This window comes from Gouania willdenowi, unplaced genomic scaffold (assembly GCF_900634775.1).
Source record: "Gouania willdenowi unplaced genomic scaffold, fGouWil2.1 scaffold_51_arrow_ctg1, whole genome shotgun sequence".
NCBI lineage: Eukaryota > Metazoa > Chordata > Actinopteri > Blenniiformes > Gobiesocidae > Gouania > Gouania willdenowi.
The window spans coordinates 497147-515004 of record NW_021145215.1 but is presented as its reverse complement, the minus strand read 5'-3'; the positions used below and the strand labels follow the sequence as shown (position 1 = coordinate 515004).

At 42.1% G+C, this 17858-nt stretch overlaps 1 protein-coding gene across 1 annotated transcript in view; it reads right to left on the bottom strand.

The window, feature by feature from the left end:
* LOC114460529 (low affinity immunoglobulin gamma Fc region receptor III-like) overlaps nucleotides 1-630 on the bottom strand; it is a 1506-nt gene extending 876 nt beyond the window's left edge. Inside the window, exons 1-2 of the mRNA XM_028442405.1 lie at nucleotides 606-630; nucleotides 184-543 (exon numbers count right to left, since the gene is read on the bottom strand). Coding sequence (XP_028298206.1) covers nucleotides 184-543; nucleotides 606-630 — 385 coding nt within the window. The remainder of the gene's footprint in view (nucleotides 1-183; nucleotides 544-605) is intronic.
* Between the last annotated feature and the right edge of the window lie 17228 nt (nucleotides 631-17858).

The following is a 17858-nucleotide window of genomic DNA, read 5'->3' as shown; positions in this document are numbered from 1 at the left end:
AAAATGACTCCAGAATCACACTACAATAACAAAAAACAATATTTATAGAAAAAATACAACACACACACACACACACACACACACACACACACACACACACACACACACACACACACACACACACACACACACACACACACACACACAGTAACACACACACACACACACACACACTGATCTTACCAGTGATGGTGATGTTGATTCTCTCACTAGTTTCTCCATCTCTGCTCTCACACCAGTACACTCCAGAGTCCAGGATGAACAGGTAGTGAATATAACATGAGGAGTTTCCAGGTTCTCCCCACCCATGTCCACACTGGACCTCCCGTCCATCTCTGCTCCTCCAGGTGATGTTTGATGGGTGAAGGTCACAGCTCAGAGTCACAGAGTCTCCAGAGAAGAACTGGGAGCTGCTGGGCCTCACAGTGATGAGCTGGTGTGATGGACTGGTGTCCCAGTAGGTGGATGTTGGGAGCAGTGGGAGGAGCTCTTTGTCACCTGGTTGTTGTTGTTGTGAGGCAAACATCAGCAGTGAGCTCAGGCCTGAGGAGGAAAGCTGTTAGTGGGAGTTTAGGTGGAAGGACACAAGGAGAACTTCTACTCACACAGCAGACACAGAGCTTCCTCCATGGTGCTCACAGCTCACACTCAGAGACAAGACTCCGCCCCCTTCTTCTGAACCAGTGTGGTTTGGTCTGTGCAGCCTCTCACTCTCATTCAGGAAACAGCAGGACGTCCTGTGTGCAGTGACATTAAGTTATTCTAGTCCTTCACTGACTGTTGGTTCCATCTGTGGTTAATCATGAGAGTCCTTCTACTTATTGTCTCTCCCTGGTAACCACCCACCACCACATACCCCCACCACTCAACCCTGTCTTTCAGTGACTAACGAGGGGTGGAGCCACCTGATCAGGAGCTGCTGATTGGTTCTTCTCTGCTGTGTAGGACCAATCATCTCTGGAGCCAGTTTTTATAAGGACTGCTAGATGGTCTCTATCTATCTACTACATGTGCTGGTTTAGAAATCACTTCTGTTGGTCATTATAAGGAGGTACAGGATTCAGACCAGTTGGGTACCCTACATTTACAGCACGTAGGTAACGTTGAGGTTAGTACCAGATTAGTCAGCCTTTAAGTTCTTTTTGTTTCTGCTGTGATTAGAGAGGTTGATAGACTGAGGTTTGGTTATGTCAATTACATTGATTTAGAACAACCTATTGGTTCCTACCTCCCCCACATCTGGATTAAAAGTGCTCTGCTGATAAATAAAAGGCTTGTTTGCATAATGTCTTTGTTGTGGTTCTTCAGTTGTGTCTGTCTGTTTACAGTCTACCTTTTTGTGGGTGCAGCACTAGGTCCATCAGGTGTTGGAAGGTGGTCCTGAACAACACAAATGGAAGCGTGACTAATTGGTAGAAACTGTATGGAATGGAGAAGGTTGATGAGAGAATCTGCCAGTAGCCCTTAGTTAAAAACCGGTCCAGGCATACCTGTCAAGTATCCCGTTTTGGTCAGGAAACTCCCGTATTTTACCCGTTTCCCGCCGTCTTCCCGTATTATTATATTCCCGTAAATATCCCGTATTTTACTGTAGTAATAATTTAAAGATGTCTTACTAAACTGAACGCAGTCACGAGCCTTGCGAGAACTTCCACCTGAAATGGCCTGAGTGACAGTTCTCACGAGATTAGATTAGACTAGTTTAGATTAGATTAGATTAGATTAGATTAGATTAGATTAGATTAGATTAGATTAGATTAATGCTGACATCAGCAACAAACCCAGAACCAACAGAACAGAGATGATGAATGAAAACGTTCTGGTGATAAAAACTAAGAACTGGTGTAAATATGTTATAAAATATAACATAGAGTTTATCTTCATAAAGACCATCAGGATGTGACACAGTTACACGTTCTGTTAGATTAATAACTGATATTTTAACGTCTACCACAGCAGAAGGAACCACGTAAGTCACCATGAAAAATCATCCAATCACAAGCTCCACAAATATACACTGTTTATAAAGTGTTAAATAATGTAAAGTCTGTAATAAATGTCTATAATAAGTCATTAGTGAATACCAGAGAACCATATGAGTGAACATGAGAAATTATAATAAAATATATATTAAAAAAAATTGTTAATGTCAAACTTAAAGACAAACAATGTTAAATTAACAGTAAATATTTAACATGTTGACTTGTATATAAATTATAAGTATATTAAATAAACACATGTGATTCATATACACATTTATGTTTTTATTTAGGCTGTTTTATAATTTAGGAATTAGGGCTGGGCGATATATCGAGATTCAAGATGTATCGAGTTTTCTATTTTAGCGATATAGAAAACTAATATATGCTTGCACACAGAGCACCCCGGTTCGATTCCCCACTGGGGAAATGGGCTGCCAGTGTGGGTCCTTAGGCAAGACCCTTCACGCTACTGCCTACCTCATACAATGATGAGAGACAATGAAATGAATGACATGCCGGCTCAGACGTCGCCCGGCCAAACAAGGTCTGCGTCAGGTGCTGGGGAACCAGAGCACCTCGATGTAAAATGGGCTACTGGAACAAGGAGGAAATGGGCGAGATGCGAGAACAGGGCTCTGATGGAATGCTACTACTCCAGTAACCCTAGCCAAACAACTAGTAGCTCAGTGTTCCAACATCCACAAACGGCAACTGCTATCACAACTTGAGATTGACGAGGTACAACACCAATGCTCCTGCAATGGGGAGCCAGGACACGAGGTCAGAGGGGAGTTAACACCAGCCCCCCAATGGAGATTGGGTATGAAGCCCCAATAAGTGCAATCACGCTGAACAAGGCAGCGACTGACCTGAAAAATAAGATCATGTCAAAAATGTCCAGCAGGCAACCCCGAAGCCAATTACAGAGGCTAAGAGAAGTACCGCCAGAAAGTCTCCTAGAAGATGTGAATGCAGCTCTGAGAGCAATTCCTACATCAACCATCACTGAAACCAATGAGCTGATATACTCCACAGCAGCAGTGATCCTAGAGACGCTTGGCTATCGTAAGAGCAACCATGAGATGAAATACCCACCATGGAAAAGAAGGCTGGAGGCTAACATCAAGGCAACATGGAGAGAAGTGAGTTGTCTTGAAAGGTGCAATGAAAAAGCAAGTGCCCAAAGGGTACAGCCAGATGCCCATACCTGAAGCATTGGAAACTGCCAAACAAAGGCTCCAAGCCTTGGCCAGCAGCCTAAAGAGATACACGAGAGACAACGAAGCCAGACGAGTAAATCGTCTGTTTGCAACTCAACCAGTGAAAGTGTACGCTCAGTGGCAGGGTAACAATAGCAGAGCAGACCCACCAAGGCTGGAAACTGAACAGTACTGGAAAGGCATATGGGAGAAGGAGGCAACACACAACAGTTATGCACAGTGGCTGGTGGCTCTGAGAGAGGACCACAGCAACCTCCCTGAACAGAATCCAGTCACAGTCACGGTGGCAGACATCCAAGAAAGAGCCTCAGGTATGAAAAACTGGACAGCACCAGGCCCTGACATGATACACGCCTACTGGCTTAAGAAACTCACGGCACTCCATGAGCGCTTGGCAGCACAAATGAATGGTTAACCGAAGGGCGTACAATCCTGATCCTGAAGGATCCCTCAAAGGGTACAGTCCCATCCAACTATCGCCCAATAACCTGCTTCTCCACAACGTGGAAGCTCATGTCCGGCACCATAGCGGCTAAGATAAGCAGGCACATGGATCAATACATGAGCACAGCTCAGAAGGGAATCGGCAAAGATACCAGAGGTGCCAAACACCAGCTCCTGGTAGACAGAACAGTTGCTCGAGACTGCAGAACCCGACATACTAACCTGAGCACTGCCTGGATTGATTACAAAAAGGCCTACGAGGGTTCCACCCCAAATCCAGCACTCTGAGACTGTACGCTAGCCGGAAGGAAGGAGGACGAGGACTAGTGAGTGTGAGAGCTACTATCCAGGATGAAACATCCAAGATCCATAAGTTCATCAAGGACAAGGCTCCAACAGATGACGTGCTCAGTGAATGTCTCAGACAATGGGGAACAGAAGATGAGGTGCTGGAGGTTCCGTCATGGGAGGACAAGCCCCTACATGGGATGTACCACCCAAACATAACTGAAGTGGTGGATATCAGGAAATGGTACCAATGTCTAGACAGAGCTGGACTAAAGGACAGCACAGAGACACTCATCATGGCTGCACAGGAGCAGGCCTTGAGCACCAGAGCAATAGAGGCCCAGATCTACCACACCAGACAAGACCCCAGGTGTAGACTGTGCAAAGAGGCCAATGAGACAATCCAGCACATAACTGCAGGGTGGAAGATGCTGGCAGGGAAAGCTTACATGGAGCTCCATAACCAAGTGACTGGTATAGTGTACAGGAACATCTGTGCAGAGTATGGGCTGGAAACCCCAAGGTCAAAGTGGGAAACACCTCCAAAGGTGGTAGAGAATGACCGAGCCAAGATCCTGTGGGACTTCCAGATACAGACGGACAGAATGGTAATGGAGAACCAACTAGACATTGTGGTGGTGGACAAAGAGCAGAGGAAAGCCGTTGTGGTTGTCATAGCAACACCGAGTGACTGCAACATCAGGAAAAAGGAACACGAGAAACTAGAGAAATACCAGGGGCTCAGAGAAGAGTTGGAGAAGGTCTGGAGGGTGAAGACATCAGTGGTGCCCGTGGTCGTCGGGGCACTCGGGGCAGTGACCCCCAAACTGGAGGAGTGGCTCCAGCAGATCCCAGGAAATACATCAGACATCTCAGTCCAGAAAAGTGCAGTTCTAGGAACAGCAAAGATACTGAAGAACCCTCAAGATCCCAGGCCTCTGGTAGAGGACCTGAGCTTGGAGGAAAAAAAAAAAAAAAGAGACCGCCCGCTGAGGGTGAGGAAGAGATTTATATATATATATATATATATATATATATATATATATATATATATATATATAATAGCTTATTTTGTATCAAAATATTAGTTTTAGGAGTCGCTGTTTTTACTTCTCAGAACAACATGTTAGATGATTAATGAGTGTCACATATTGATCAGCTGTTTAGTAATAAATGTGTCTGTGTAACATTTAGCATCAGTAAATTTAATCCAGAATTGTTTTTCTGGTCAGACTTTATTTGATAAAAATATCTAGATTTATATCATATATCATTATTTTGATAAAATATATTGAGAGATGAGTTTTGGTCCATATCACCAGCCCTAGTAGGAATGTTCACAGTATTTTAATGTTAACAAAGGTCGACCTACCAGATTATAATCACATTATGGTATTTAGTAAATGTTTGACAAGTGGGTATTTTAGATTTATTGTACATATGTATTAAAATATAAGGGATACTGGAGCTTGGTTGGGGGGGTGGGACGACTGGTAGTGGGCGCCAGAAAACTTCCCTTATTTTCAAATCCAAAACTTGACAGATATGTGTCCAGGAGGTCATCAACCTGGGGCATAAGGTATTCATCAAACGGTGACACTTGATTTACCTCCTGATAGTCCACACAGAAACACGTTTATGCTGAGGTAGTCTGTAGGGTTGAGAACGTATCGTTACCCTGGGTTGCGTGTCTATTTTGCTGAAATATAACTGTGAAACAAAGCATGTGCATTAGTGAAAAACGCTGCAAGCGTATGGGGTGCCAAGTGTAAAGATTTTTTTACCTCTATATACATTTAACCATGTATTTAGAGGTAAAAAAAAATAAATAAAAAATCATTAAATATAAATATTTAAATCTAAATCTAAATGGTATATGTTATGTCTAAATGTTAAATCTATATCCAAATTTTAAATCTAAATGTTATATGTTATATCTAAATGTTAAATCTTATATATAAATGTTAAATCTAAATCTAAATGTTTAAATCTAAATCTAAATATTAAACCTAAATCTAAATGTTTAAATCTAAATCTAAGTAATATATGTTAAATCTAAATATTTAAATCTAAATATTTAAATCTAAATATTAAACCTAAATCTAAATATTAAACCTAAATCTAAATGTTTAAATCTAAATCTAAATAATATATGCTGAATCTAAATGTTTAAATCTAAATCTAAATGTTATATATCATATCAGAAATGCTTAATCTTATATCTAAATGTTAAATGTTTTGCACATATGCTAATTTTTTTTTTTTCTTGTCTGCACATGCTGTCAAAGGTCAACACTACAAGAAGTGCAATTATCATGAGACAGCAATGCATGTTTTGTTATTGCAATAAAATAAATTGATTTATTTTATTGCTTAATTGTGACCATCATCAGCCCTCCCTAAGGAAGGATAAGAAATATTTTATTGTAGGGAGGATATAAAAAGGGAGAGCAGTGTTACACCTAAGTGGAGAAGGAGGGAGAGGGGGAGGGGAAAGGGAGCAGGGAGGAGAGACTCAAGGTAGGAAATATAAAGGGTGTGGAGAATAGATTGTTTTACAGTGAGGGTGAGATGTGAAGTTCAATCAATCAATCAATCAATCTTTTATTTGTATAGTGCCAAATCATAACCAATGGTATCTCAAGACACTTTACAGTAGAGCAGTCTTAAAGATGGACTCTTCATTTTATGGATACACACATATGCATATATACATATATACACATACATATTGTTACGGCTGAATTTACGGTTGACCTCATTTGGAGACATGATTTAATGCTCTGGTTGAATGATGGAGTCCAGGAGAAGCATTGATGATTTTATATAAAAAAAGTTTATTCTAAACTAAGAAAAAAGGTACAAGATGGAACAAAAGAAGTGACCGTCCCGGCCGGAGGTCCGATGATTGAGTGGATTCCAACACGTATATTCCCCTCAGTCCCCCTCCCTCCTCCCCCCAGGAGATTGAGATAGAGGCAGAGGGAGGAGGTGAGGACAGAGGGTGAAAAAAGAAAGACAGTTTGTTCTTTTGGGTCTAAATAACCAGTTCTGTTATCTGTCGGTTGTCATAGAGACGGAGGAGTGTGCGTTTGTGTTTGTGTGTGTGAATGAATGTGTATGGCGTGTGTGTGTGACATGTGACTGTGTGAGCATGTGAGTGCGCACACAGAGTGCCTATGCGTCCTTGTGCGTTTATTGTTTTGGGGAGATATCGTGTGCTTTTGACAAGGCAGTTTGACCCAGCAAAGTTGAAGACATGAAAATCACACAATGGAAAGTTACACCCCAAGGCTTAAGGATTAAAATATATGAGCTAATAATTTCGCCCCCCACAATCCACTCTTTTTGGACAAAGTCCAACACAAAAAAAAGCGAAATTAGTTAGTAAGTTGTTTAACTTTAGCACAGCCCAAAACACATAAAACATTAATCAAAATTAGTGTAATTCTAGCGCAACCTCATGGTCCGTAGGACTAATGATATTGACACCGTTATAACACTATGGATATAAGTATTATTTTTTTCCCAGGGGACACAGGCATCCCTCAAAGTCGGAGCAAGAAAAAGGAGGAGAAGGCATAGAACCTCATGAACACATAATGAATATTACGTGAGACAAGACCATCTGCACAATAAAATCAAATATCCTTAGCAACTAACATCATTGGTGATCAATGAATATGGAATATATATCACTAGTAGCAATTTCAGCACAGCACAGCAACAAAAACATATGTAGGTGTCCTCAGTAAGCAGAGTCATCATCTGAGACATCAAAAACACTCATCATAAACACTTCAGGCTGGGCTTCCGGCGGCGGAAGGGTTACAGGACGTGGCGGTCTTTGTTCATGGCGTCGCGTGGCAAGATGCACCTACCATTGCGCAAACGCCTCTTTTGGCCACGGTCTGTAGGTCTAGGACCATTCTACTTTGTGGGACCATTAAGCGTATATTCGTGATTTCCCCCCCGAGAGGCCAGTAAGGCCAAAAATGACGCGTTAACAAAGGACTTAAACCTGTATTCTAAGGTTTCGACGCGCAGCCGTACCCCAGATTGTCGTGTGGATTAAAGTCCAAAGGAGTGTGGGATTTGCATTTACTTCGTGACAAAAGAGGAATAGTTGAGCATAGTCAAAACCGTTCGCTAAATTAAACGTGCTATTAGTCCCGGGTGTATGAACGTGGGCACATGTGTGCGAATTATGTGCGGTGTCGCATTCAGGACTAAGTAAAATTGCAATTATGACCGGGAATCTGGCCTAGTTTGCGAGTTCCGTTTCTGGCGAAACAGAAGGGAAAAAAGTGTGGATCGCGTGTAATCTACATACATAGCGGAAGATGTGTCATCGCGTAGTGTAGTCAGTTTTTTTACTGGCGGTTTAGAACAACGGTTGGGGTCCCCCATGCCGAAGTTAGAGTGAGACAAATAACAAAAGGAGTCGGAAGCATCCATTGGTATCGCGGTTAAGCTGGGGTGTGTTGATGACACAGGCATGTAAGAACAAAAACAGTTGGATAGGCCCCTACTTTTAGCTTGATAGTGCGCGTATCGGTACCAGGTGTTCGTGAAAAACGGATGAGTAACATTGGTCGCAGCTAAAGTGTCGTGCAGGACGATATTGTTTATCCAGCGTCTATTTCTGCTTGCATTAGTCACCCTGTAAAAAGAATCATTCACATTAGGAACAACACTTGCATTCATTGGTTCAAGTCCAGTGTCCTCGATTGTCCCCCTGGAGGCCAGGAGCCAGAGGAGTACTGGAACCGCGGACAGGACCATCGCGCCAATTGATGACCAGAACACGAGTGACATGAAACGACAGAATAGTGGCATAATTCCAGCCTGCTCCTGGGGCATAAACAGAGGGGCTCGTGACCTCTTCATCACAGCGAGAAAATGCTTGTGATCTCCCACGATGTCCTCAAGGTTGGATTTCAAAGGTTTCAACAGACCATATGCCCCGTTAGAAAGATTAGCTTGTAACCCCGGGGGCTTTTCTTCTGCCTTTCGTTGCAACTTTCAAGGCAAACAAAGGCTCCTCAAAACACTGCTCCTAATCCAGAAAAGAGGAAACGCTCCTTACTGCGGTTCCACGATCAGTGGTGTTGTTGGCACCTTCCTGGAGTGTGATGCGTGAATCCACGTGGCTCGCTCCGCGACCTTCACTGCCGTGTGGGTCGTAAGTTGAATTCGGAAAGTGTCGGTCCACCTTCGGTCGTTCATTTCTAGGTCGGCGTTGTAGATGAGGGGTGTTAGGGTTAGTTAACTAACTAAATGAATAGTTAGTATGGCCAGGAACGCAGAGACAGGTCAGAGGTCAGAGGTCAGGATCTGAGAGCTTTTTAGATCCTGAAAGGTGCTGCTGCACAATCACACAATGGTTAGGTGTGGGTTAGTGAGCTTTTAGCCATGCTAGCTCTGTAGCCCATTCGCACGCGAGTGGGAAAATATGAGGCTGAAAGAAAAGCAGGAAGTATTAATTCGATTTTCTTTTCCTGGAGTAAGAAGAAGCATAGCTGGAGTTGCAGTGATTATCTGTGGTACATCTACTTACCTGGTGAGAAGCAACAATTTGAGAACCACTGTTTACAAGGACATGCAAGTCGGACGGAGAAGGACATGCAAGTCAGACGGAGAAGTGTGGAGTGTGATTACATGTCTTCTCAAGATGAATACATACAATTGGGAGACATGGAGATGTGAGAAAGCTAAATAAATAAATAATGTTATTTATTTATTTAAATTGTTTGTTTTATTTTTCTATCTCTTATTTGTGAAGGAGAAATCTTATTCTATCCTTTATTTATTCTGAATAATGTTGACACTCCACACCTAATTACATAGCCTAATTCTTTTATAGAGCTGAATTTGTCAGTTCATTTATTTCATTCATTTCCCTCATAATTATTATTTGAGATGTAATTTACTTAATTTTGAAGGTCAATTGGTGGCAAAAGTGTCTCCTATTCTGTGTCTGAACCAGAGTTTAGCAAGATTATTGGCCCTTTAAGGTTAGACAGAATTAAAGTTAAGTTGAGTCGAACAATCATATTGTCTTTTGCTCTCTGTATTTATCCCATTCGTAGGGGTGACGAGCCCCAGCACGGTTTGGAGAGCTTCCTTAAATGCTTGGAAGTTACTTAACTTTAAACTATCTCTTATTTCAATCAATTATCAAGAATTTCAGGAGGACCCTTTTTTAAATCTCAGGCGACCCAGATTGGGCCACCAACCCAATGTTGAGAACAGTTAATTTTTCCCTTAAACGTGTTTAAACCCAGTGAAGGTGTTTTATGGTCTTGCACGCTAAGTGCTGTTGGAACAAGAAGAAAATGGTTGGAGGGTTTTGGGGTATATTATTTTCCTATGATAAAATATAAATCAAAAATCAGAGGGACGTTGGCCCCTCCCTTCCCTTTTTTTTACATAAGAATGCATTTGAATTCTTAAAAACATATGATAAATATCATTGGAAAATCACTTATCTGATCATTTTGGATGTGTCTCCGTTTTCCTCTCTCTTGTGTCCGCCTGCCTTTGTGCCCTCCAACCTCCTCGACCTCCTCCTCCTCAGCCTTAAAAGGTCAAAGCCAGGGTCAACTGTACGCTCCCTTTGGAAATTTGAAGATTTGTCCCCACTTTTGCAGTTGGATTGGAAGTCTCTGTAGTCTCTGGAATAGATATTATGTTAGAACATCCACAATATGTCATATTGTCACGTGTCTATTTCAATCTATTTCCCCTTTGTTTCCCCGTTATAGTTATGGACAATACTTCCCTTTAATTCTCATCCTTCATCATAAGAGCAGTGACCAGGCATGGCGGCGAATGGGTAGGATCGGAGTCGAGAAGGCGGTGGCATTGTATATTAGGAAACACTCAGAAAAAGAAAGAGAGGAAAATATTAAGACTTAAATGAATAATTTAAAATATCTCTTTTCTTTAGTTGGATCTGATTCGTCTTCTTTAAGTATACAGCCAGCGACCTGTATTTTGGAAAAAGCTACATAATAACAACAACTAAGACGAAGACGTAGACAAGTGCACACCACAACGAGTATACACATATAACAACAAAAAACATGGACACTGAACATGAACAGTAAGGTCAGTCAAGGTCAAAGCCAGTCATTCCACTGAAAGTGGTATCATATATAAAAAATGTCGTTTGGTGTTTTTAAACACCCAGAAAAAAACCTTTAAAACCTGGTAAACTTTTTAGAAGGCCCAAGGCCTAAAACCTTAATTTTTAACAAGCAGCAGTGTTTTCTGAACACCCCACTACATAATTGGCAAAAACAGGGAGAAGATCTAGTGCATCAAAACCCAGGAGGAAAAGAAGGTGAAACAGAGGAACATGTGTAGTCAAGCAGCCATTCATCGGTCAATCACTCAATGACACGTCCACGGCACATTCGCACTCACAACGCGGTTCTCTCAGGCATACGTAACGTGTCATCATTCAGTCACTCATGCACCGCACACGTTCATGCCTCAATTTTCATGTCCATGCATTCACAAGGTTTTGCTGCATAGTGTCTAAGTGGAATATAGGTCTCATCTAACCCACCAATGGCGATAGCCAGTCCACCTCCTCTCTCGGGGTCAATGAGCTCTTATTGCCCCCCCATGCTTGGCAACCTTTTAGTGTTAATTAATTGCTTTTTACTGGTATCATCTGATTACTAAGAGGTACGCTCCTTTTTACTTCCGCCTACACTTAGAGTATTGCCCGCGGTACTGACAGTCTGCTCATCTGCTGATCAGGCAGCAATCGCATGGCCATGCCTAACAACAAACTCAACCCCGGTCTGCAACCAGGGGAAACTCTCAACAGCTGCAAATTCCAGAAACTTAAAACAAATATCTGAATTAGCCGGAGACCCTCTCAACCTGGCCTTATGAAAATATAAAGTAGGGAGAATTTCCAGGGGAACCTTCCAACTTCTGACTTTATGAAAAATATAAAGCTGGAAGGAGTATGGGGGAAGGGTAACCTCTCGACCTGTGTCTTTATGCAAATATAAAGCTAGGGAGAATTTCAAACTCGACCACTCGTTACTCCGGAGATTAAAAAAAAAACCCTCCGAATTAGCAGGAGAATTATAAACAACAAGACTGTCAGGACTTTTTTTGGGCACCTCTAAGATTGAACGGAGCACGCAACCTCTAATAACCCTCACTCTAAGGGAACGTAGAAATTTGTTCAGAACGGTATTCAGTTACCAAGCATGTATCAAATCAGGTGGACCACTATCCCCCGAAGAGCGCTTTCCCTAGCAAGGTTTATCCTTTTTCTGCACATTAAACCAGGACTTCTTGTTTGAAAAGTAATTGCCTATGTACTCATAGCAACTAATGGGACATTTTTTCTCAGGAAAAATTTGGTACCCCCCATGATGTCGAGTGGCTTTGGGCCGGCCAGACAGTCCAACGCGGTAAGGGGGAGGCGCGCAAAATGAAAACAATGAATGTTGAACTAGGCTGTCTGTCGCAAGCAGCTTCAAAAAGGGTAAGGTACAGATTGTTTACGAGGGTATCGGTCAAAAAATGTCAAAATGTAAACTTGGTTGAGGCTGCAGTCCTCAATCTCTGTCTCAATTTTCCTGAAATTGAGTAAAAACAAAAGAGAAAAAGAAGAATCGTTCAGAAATAACAAAGGAGAAAAACGTGTGAGCTCAAAAAAAAATTCCAATAAAAGAATAAAAAATTAAAACTTCAGCTCCAAAAGCTGAGGCAACAGCGGGCTCTTTCTTCAGCGGACAAAAACAACCTTATCAGTAACACTATGTTCTTCCCCTTTGTTTGTTCTTTTCTCATAAAGGCAAAAGCAGTGTAAATAAATGAGCAACATAATGAATAAAAGCAAAGATAAATGATGGGCACACATGGTCTCATATGGCAAACAGAAGGGTTCTGTTTGAAGTTCTGGTGGTCCTGTGTTTCTCATAGTTATGAATGTGGGTGTGTGACTGTATGTCTGGTCTGTCTGCGTGTGAGAGAATAAATGAAAACAAAATAATCTAGTGCACAGTCAGAAGATAGAGGGGTTAGTATTGTGCGAAGGAGAAGCTTGTTGGCTATTTGCTAGTTGTCCCCCTCCATGCCAAAGTTCAAGGCTAAAGTGATTTAGCACTACCACCAAAGGCTGTGGTGGACTTCTTGTGGCTTGGTATCCTTGTGGCTTTTGAAACAGTGTCTTTTTTGGTGAAGATTTCCAGCAGACGTGTGATCAGTCTGCAGTTGCTGCCCATCATTCAGGCAGTAGTCGTGGCGTTTAACTCGCAACTCATTGGTGGGGGAGTGTCCACTCCGACGCCCACAGGTTCTCAGTCTTTGATGATGGGGCAGGATGTGTTAATCCCAGCCCATTCATAGACAATGAAGAGTTGACTTGGGACTGAGCGAGTTATTTCAGCATTGCTTTGCTGAATGGGAGTTGAGTCCTTGAGTCCTGAAAGGTCACACACCTTTGATTGTCCATTTCCTTCTGATGCTTGGTCCTTTGAATGATGTTGACATTTCATTAGCGTAAGAGTTGAAGGTGATTTCATTCTTTCATTGAAGATGTCGTTTCTTCAGGGGGGCAACCACATAGCCAACAATAGAATAATAATAAAAAAATGATAATGATGATAACAGTAATATTAAAATAAAATAAAATGAAATACTGTATTCATCTGTGTGTGTGTGTTTGAGTGTGTGTTGCTCATATTCATTTTAGAGTGAACCCATCAAACATGAAATCAAAATAAAATTTTAAATTAAAATAAAAATAGTGTCTGTGTGTAATGGCACTATTCTGTAGGCAGGGGGAGAAGTGAGAAATCACAATGTTGTGTCACAAGTGTGTGGTGCACTAAACTGGCCAGTGAGGGGCGCCACCTCTCTCTCTTGTGTGTGTGTGTCTTCTCCCTCCCTCTCTGTGCGTGCGCGTGCCTGTGCGTGTGCGTGCGCGCCCGTGCGCGTGCTTCCCTCTCTCTCTCTGTGCGTGGGTGCGTGCGTGCGTGTTTGTCTCTCTCTCTTTCTCTCCCTTTTTCTCTCTCTGTACGTGTGTGTGTGTGTGTGTGTGTGTGTGTGTGTGTGTGTGTGTGTGACATGTGACTGTGTGAGCATGTGAGTGCGCACACAGAGTGCCTATGCGTCCTTGTGCGTTTATTGTTTTGGGGAGATATCGTGTGCTTTTGACAAGGCAGTTTGACCCAGCAAAGTTGAAGACATGAAAATCACACAATGGAAAGTTACCCAAGGCTTAAGGATTAAAATATATGAACTAAAAATTTCGCCCCCCACAATATGTATCCCACACCCAACATGAATTCATCATGGCGGCAAGGAAAACCTTCTGTTAAGCAGCAGGAACCTTGTGTGGATCCCATTCCTATGATGAACAGCCATCCACGTTATGCTGTGTTGGGTGTGTGCAGAGGAAAGGGTGGAGACAGAGTTGTTGAGTAATGTACTCATGTCGTCATTAACAAGACACCTTGAAACGTGTTGAATGATGAATCCACCCTTGCATTGCTGCTACCTCCATCTGGTCCCAGGCCTCCTCCATGGATTGGATGAGGGGTACCTCAGCCTGGAAACAGAGGTCATATACCTTCACCTCCATGACGAGAAAAACTCTTCTCTAGGGTTGAGGAATGGAGAGTATGGTGGAAGATATAAGAAATGTGGATGTTGCTGAAACCAGTTCTGAACCAGAGCAAAGACACATTGTTCTAGACAACAATGTATAGAATATGATCCATTGATGCTGTTATGTTGTGCTATAGAATGTAAGTATGAGTGCTGTGTTGTACGGCCCATATGGGCATGGTGGTGGAGGAGCCCATTCTGTGTAATGGCTGCACAGAGTGTTATATTACCCCCACGTTGCCCTGGGACATTGACTATAGCCCTGTGGCCAATGATGTTTCTGACCCTCCTTCGTGTTCTCGTCAGGTTGAACTCAGCCTCATCTACGTACATGAACTCATGCTGGATCTCCTCTCCATCCATTTGTAGAACTCTCTGAAGAACAGTATCAGGCACTGTGTAGATCTAGTATAGATATTACAGTATAAGATAATGAGACAGTAAACATGATCACACTGCTAAAGTGAATACATATCTCTACATAATCATGTTACAGTCGTTTCATCCTTTCAGAATTGTTCTCCAAAGACACTGGATAAATGATCTTCATTAGAATATGGTTCTTTTTTATGATGCGTGTCAGTGTTGATGTCCAGACCTGATGGACATTGTTGAATATGGTTATTATAATGTTAGCTTGGAGCTGATTGAGTGTTATTACATTGTTGGTTAAAACCATGTTTACTATCTCCCTCTCTTGCTGTTCTGTGAACATGGGAGGCCCCTCCCCCTTGTCGTTCCTGACCCTCAATCCTACGTAGAATGATGAATCAGCTTTTTTTTTAATCCATTTTGCACCACCAGCAGAAGTTCAATCTCTACTAAACTCTACGCTCTAGTGAACAGAATCAAGGTCCTTCTATACAGGTTCATCTATAATTAGCATGTACCAAGCATGGGGGTGACATTAAAAGCGTAACAGAAATATTTACACAAACAATTCTTAACAGACATCACAAACAATAACCCTATATTAATATCATTTCCTTATTTACATCCCTTAAATGATGAAACTGTATATTTACATTTACCTGTTCCTAGTCTCTACTTGGTCTCTCCCACCTGGAAATATAAAAGGTGGAATTCTTTCACCAGGACACCTCAGGAAAGAGGAGGAGAGCATGTACAGGTAAACACACCCACAGTAACAGAAATATTTAGTCATTTCATATTTCACTGGTAAGTTGTTTGTCAAATGTAGCTCTACTGTACCAGCCTCAGATGAACAAGGATGTTATAAACTACATAAACTCAACAAAAAGAGCCACTCCCACTTCTAGCACGAGCCCTAACCTGGTGCAGACAAACTAGACAACTGTCGAGAGCAGCACTTTCTCTATGTGTGACTGTGTGTGTGTGTGTGTGTATATTAATATTCACTGGATGTTCATAAAGTTTTGTAAAGCTCACTTGTTATGCTCTGAGTGCTCAAAAGGCACCTGGACAGCAACAGAGGGTCAAACAGCACAAAGACAGTTCAGTTTTCAACAATTTATTCATCTAAACACCAGGACAAACACTTCCCAGGTGGAGAAGGTGAGGGCTGGGAGCTTTGTGCCAAATAAATGAAACAAACCAGGCTTTATCAAACTCTACTGCTGCAATATGAAAAGGAACAAACAAAAACCCTGACTAACTAACTAAAGAGGAGGCCCCACCCCCTACATGGGGGGGGCACTAACCACTACCTAGTGTTTCTAGACATAAAAATTCCGAGGTGTAAAATGTACCTCGTCTTACCTAACCCTACACCTCACCACCACACGGAGAACAAAACAAAAGTGAAGACCACCACGTAGCACAGCCCTTATATACACTGCAGGTGAGCACAGCTGATCAGCTGCTGAAACTAAAGAGGAGGATTACAACAGTGCAAAGTTTACATGCACGTAACACTCGGTGATCATTAGTGGTTTTCATTTAAACACAACCTTCAGCTGTTTTTATTATGGGTTTATGTCGATAGCCCGCGGGACTTTATAACGGTAGGGGATCTAAAACTGCCGTTCTTAATACAAGAATTCCCCCTCTACCTTGTCACCGAGGCTGGCTGCCTATCCTTTATTATTGTTTTCTAATAAAAGATAAGACTAATTGTACCTCCTCTTATAGGAAGTCTAAGAGTCGTCTCGCTATTTTGTGGGATTGATATTAAGACCCACCGAGTGTAGGTCAAAGCTGGAAACAATTCTTTTTTACAACAGTATGAGCTAGCCCCCCCCCTTTCCCTTCTCTGTGAGGAAAGGAACCGAGGGGGCTTTCACTTACCAGAGGTCTAGGAGTGTTTTTCAAAACCCGGGCGCTGTCTCAGGTGGATGATTGCAGGCGGTTAATTTACTCAAGAAGGCTTCTTAATAGTTAATATATTTTATTAAAGGTTTCACAAAAATTAAACAAAAAGAAAATCAAAAGTCAATCACAAGTTTCAAAGTATCAAAGTCCTGAACTGACAGCCGACAAGAACGGACAGGGGCCTGCCGAACAACTAGAATGTCCGTCTCTAAAAAGCTCTCCCTCTAAAAAAGCTCTCGTTCTTAAAAATCAGTGAGATATATATAGCAAGAAGCGTGGCGTGATAGTGTGTCATAATTCATGCCCTGACCGCCTTAGCGAATAGCAAAAGAGAATACAAGTTCATTTTTTTTTTTTTCAATGCCTTACTGGTGTAACAGATGCTTCAAGTTCACTCAGATGTCATGGCATACAAGAGTACAAAAGGTTATGCATATATGCAGATGTCATGGTTCAACGGGAGTACAACAGTGTAAAAGGTTGCACAAGGCGTTTTAGCAAAACACAGTATCCCTTTTTTTATGAAAATAGAAGTGTTAGCACCAGATGGTCATAACTTTTCTTGTGTAACATTTTTCCTATCATTTTTTATAATAATGGCAGTTTAATAGGCGTGACACATCAGGACAGGCATATAGCTGTAGTGGTTAAATAAACACTTCTTTGCAAAATAATGAATGAATGATTAATACACACAACGTACAACATCCTCCTTATTAATCATCATGAGCATATATGACCGGCATCGGTCAGAGCTGTCGCCCGCCGGGTGTTTCCAGAGTAGCCACCCCCGTCTAGGGTGTCAACCCCTTACGGAGATACTTCTCAGAGCCTGCTGGCATCCGAGGCCCCTTGTGGCGGGGTGAGACCCTCCTTCACAACCGACATAACGACACCCCTGACGTCTTCCAGTATGACGCTGAGAACCGAGAACGCCCGCTCCAGTCTTTCCAGACTGTCATCAGTCGGGGCAGGTGTCACTGTC